This window comes from Phoxinus phoxinus (genome assembly GCF_949152265.1).
Source record: "Phoxinus phoxinus genome assembly, chromosome: 13".
In the NCBI taxonomy this organism is placed as follows: Eukaryota; Metazoa; Chordata; class Actinopteri; order Cypriniformes; family Leuciscidae; genus Phoxinus; species Phoxinus phoxinus.
Window position 1 is genome coordinate 35,544,217 of NC_136888.1, and position 2,613 is coordinate 35,546,829.

At 39.5% G+C, this 2,613-nt stretch overlaps 1 protein-coding gene across 4 annotated transcripts in view; it reads left to right on the forward strand.

Moving 5' to 3' along the window:
* The window catches only part of acp7 (acid phosphatase 7, tartrate resistant (putative)), a 19,471-nt gene extending 18,597 nt beyond the window's left edge, over positions 1 to 874 (forward strand). For 2 of the 4 annotated variants that reach the window (XM_079634070.1, XM_079634071.1), the window contains exon 14: positions 1 to 874. This exon is cut by the window's left edge and continues 39 nt beyond it. In XM_079634070.1, coding sequence (XP_079490196.1) covers positions 1 to 27 — 27 coding nt within the window. In that variant the 3' untranslated portion in view covers positions 28 to 874. The other 2 variants (XM_079634068.1, XM_079634069.1) reach the window with 1 other exon arrangement.
* The last annotated feature ends 1,739 nt before the right edge of the window (positions 875 to 2,613 follow it).

Sequence of the window (2,613 nt, forward strand, 5' to 3'; positions counted from 1 at the left end):
AAACACGGACCGGACGCCTGGCTCTGAAGAACCTGATCACACACACACACACACACACACACACACACACACACACACACACACACTCAGGAAACACTGAAACCCAATCAGAAGCACTTTATCTGTGATCAGGCGCTGGAGGAGCAGGAGATCAGACGTGATGCTCCCGCAGGAACATGGAGATCAGCTCTGGATCATCTCTCCGGAACACGTTCACGTCACAGGAGGACACACACATCTCAGCGCGATTGATTACGCTCGTCTCACGTGTGTGTGTGTGTGTTACAGTCTTTAATTGGATGGACTGAATGAACATGTAAACGTCTTCCTTGATCTAGCTTGTAAATGATTATATTGTAGTAAGGAGATAAAGTGCTGTATGTAATCTACTTCATTTTTTAAACCATGAAATCTGTTCCGAAGCCAGTGAGCGGCTCTACATCTCGACATGTGCTGCTTCATAAGGGGTTCACACACACATCTCGACATGTGCTGCTTTATAAGGGGTTCACACACAACACGATGTTTGTTTATTCATATCTTTTTTACTTGAGCCCCTCGTGTTTTTAACACTGTGTTTTGCATGAGATGCTGCAAAAGACTATTAATAATGATGGAAATATACTAATGTAATTATCTCATTTTATTTTCTCATTAGTCACTAGTGCATGTTTACACACTGTAGAACAACTGCAAAACGCAGTGCAATTTTAGTATTGAGAAATATTACATTAGTGTTTTTATTATTAATAGTCATCTCATTTAACGGGATTATTTGTGCTAATGTTAGCGGCTCGCTGCGGTCTGGAATCTCTGGATCGAGTGATGACTCTGAACTTCACGATAAACTTTAATAAATCCCTCTCGTCTCAGTAACTGTGTGTGTTTGAGTTTCTTCAGGGTCACATCGGGTTCTGGTTTCAGTTCTTCAGGGTGAAGATAAGCGATCTGCGGGTGAAGTGAAGGACATGTCTGAGGTCAAGCGGGTCAGCAGGAGAAGACATGTCTGATTATAGATCAGTCAGAGAGATCGATGTATTTCCGAAGCGTCTGGAAAACGGTAAGCTTGAGCTGCCACGTATATAGTATAAAAAACTTTTAATTCAGTTTAAAATCTATAAATCGCGTTCTTCGGCTGATTTGTGCAGCGAATTTTCATTCAGAAATGTGGGGCGGGGCTTGGTTCTATCCTAATGTTGATTGGACGGTGAATATGTGGGCGTGGCACTTATATATTGAGGGGCGGAGTTTAAGCACTAAATGTCTAAAAATGAACGATTCACTGGAAGATGCAGTTGTGATATTTAAATTTTAAGTATCATATAAAGGTCAAATAAAAAAAATAAACATGCACTGAAGAAATCAGCTTCAAAAACTGAGACTGTAAAAATGTTATAGACGTTTAAGTTTACTGTAAAGCAAATGTTGTTAACTAAACATGTTTATTTTATACAAAATATGTATTTTACAAAATAATTTGTACATTAAAATCGCTATAAAATTGAAGCTGTACGTCTAACCAAGTTGATATCACAAAAACTGAGCCGTTAAAGAGATTTAAAACTGTCAAAACATTTCACAGGATGAATTTTGAGTTTTGTCACATCTTTAAACGCCTTTTGCTTGAAAAACATTTCTTCATGTCTATAAATATCTTGAATGTAACTCGACACCCTTGCCTCATTTAGTATGCGCGGTTCTATGATTATGCAAATGAGCCCCGCCTCCACTCACTCACTCAGAGATCCACTGGTGGACGATCACACGTTGATCTGATTGGTCAAGGTAGTGTGTGACGTCAGAAACACCAGCGATTTCAAACCGTGTGTTTGAGACTGTCTTTGGTTCACTGCAGTTTTAAGCAGAAAATACTCAGCAATGCTGTCGACTTATGAACTTACACATGTGTGTGTTAAAGCGTATTAATAACACCACATACACACAGGTGTGTGTTAAAGCAGATTAATAACTCCACATACACACATGGTGTGTGTTAAAGCAGATTAATAACTCCACATACACACATAAACTACAGTAACAGCTGGATTTTGAATGATAGCTTATTCATGATGGTTACTAATGACTACAAAGTGACCCTGACAGCAGAACGTCTGAACTAACAGAGTCAATATTGACCAAGTGTGGAATATTTCTGTTCTGAACGAGGAGCGGCAGATAAAGTGTGTGTCCTCAATGAACACACACATCTTGATCTTGAGGAAACACACGGCGATTGTAGCGAGACTTGAAGCGCGCTCGCATGTGTGTAAAAATGCTGGGTTGTTTCAACCCAAATTTGGACAAATATTAAATTTTTATTAAAATTTTTTAATAAAAAAATGTAACCCAACAGCTGAGTTTGTCCATATTTGACCCAAATTTGGGTTGAAACAAACAACCCAGCATTTTTTAGAGTGTGTGTTTCACAACATTCCCGAGGGACAGACACACTTCTGGTGGTTGTTTTTCTCCTTCATTAGACGAAACAGAACTTTTCTTATAGATGTTCCTCCTCCTGTGTTTCCACATCTGAGCCGTTCCTTCCACACACACACACACACACACACACACACACACACACACACACACACACACGAGACACAACAGGCATGC